The sequence below is a fragment of the Mizuhopecten yessoensis genome, unplaced genomic scaffold (assembly GCF_002113885.1).
Source record: "Mizuhopecten yessoensis strain PY_sf001 unplaced genomic scaffold, ASM211388v2 scaffold6429, whole genome shotgun sequence".
Classification (NCBI taxonomy): domain Eukaryota; kingdom Metazoa; phylum Mollusca; class Bivalvia; order Pectinida; family Pectinidae; genus Mizuhopecten; species Mizuhopecten yessoensis.
In genome coordinates, this window is record NW_018406545.1 from 5,372 (window position 1) to 6,788 (window position 1,417).

Sequence of the window (1,417 nt, forward strand, 5' to 3'; positions counted from 1 at the left end):
ATAAATGGAAGTGTATAAAACACATAAAATCAATGAAAAATATAACGCTTTTACTGTGATGTCCCTTTAATTACCATGACATGAAATTGTATTTGCTTGAATGGCATTATGGTTAAACTGAAATTTGAAAGAGTGATTGCCCTTTATTGTTTTCATAATCTCTTTCAAACTCAGTAAGCTTATGAGGAAACTGACTGTTTATGACATGAAATTGTGTTTTACTGAATGGCATTTAGATTCAGCAATGTTTGGAAGAGTTAATTATAGCCCTTTGGTTAATTTTCAGCATACTAATCTTGTCCAGGGAATTCTTGACTGATTTTTCTAAAATTTGGTATTCTGTGTTATCATCAAGCATAATCAATGTTTTCCCCTGTTGCATTTTGACTTTACAATTTTGTTGGTTGAATTTAGCTCTAACTTGTCAGAAATGTTCCTGAGATTGTCCCAACCAAGTGCTATTTTTTTATGTTAGACCAACCCCAAGATTGTAAAATATGTTTTAAATCTTTTCTAGTTCAACTAATCCATTGAACTGAAAATTGGTAGGGAAGCTAAGAACACATGCTGGCAAAGTGCCTGTTTTTTTACCCTTGGTGAAAAAGTTCAACAAATCAGCTATGCTGATAGTGGCCATTGTGTAACCTGATTACCGATCTTGGTTTCCCTGAACAAAACACATTTAAAGTTCCTCCAGTGTGATTTTGCCAGAACTTGTCAAGAATTAAGGATTCTCAGACAGTCCTGACCAAGTGTTGTTATTTTTTTAAGGTTGGTCCGAAATCCATTATGACCACCTGTATGATCTGGGAAAAAACATATTTTAAAATTCTTCTCCAGTTCTGCTGATGCCATCACAGGCTGAAACTTTGTGGGAATGTTGAGAAATCAATTCAAGGAAGTGTCTGATTTTTGTCACCTTTGAGTTTTAAAAATAATTTAATGGAAACTTCAGGACAACTAAATTGAAACATTGTTTCATGATTGCTTCCACTACACTATCGCTACATGTATTACAGTACTTTGGTCTTAATAGTTAAGTTAGATGACATCCTTAGGTCTACAGGCCTTTTGTTTTTATTCCTCCTGTTTGCTCTAATGTAACATATAATGCTCTAGCATCTTAATGTTTGTTTTTTTACAGATTCTGACTCTGATGTGCAAAGCAAGACTAAAATCATGGACAAAATGCTATCTGGCAATGATACTGATGTATCAGACGTGTATGATGAGTTGGAAACAGAACAAGGAAACGACAGTGATGGTAATCATGTTGTTGATCATAATCTTAAGTTTGGATACTTAGTTACTTCAAAATTATAGACAGTGTCCTTTTTATAAGCTCACCTGCCCGAAGGTCAGAAGCATCCTAATTTGGTTAAAAGCATCCTTAGGGGAAGGGGAACAAATTTTGTAT

General features: G+C 34.2%; 1 protein-coding gene across 1 annotated transcript in view; it reads left to right on the top strand.

The window, feature by feature from the left end:
* Positions 1 to 789: 789 nt before the first annotated feature.
* The window catches only part of LOC110452122, a 6,678-nt gene continuing 6,050 nt past the window's right edge, over positions 790 to 1,417 (top strand). The window contains exons 1-2 of the mRNA XM_021500460.1: positions 790 to 799; positions 1,145 to 1,264. Coding sequence (XP_021356135.1) covers positions 790 to 799; positions 1,145 to 1,264 — 130 coding nt within the window. The remainder of the gene's footprint in view (positions 800 to 1,144; positions 1,265 to 1,417) is intronic.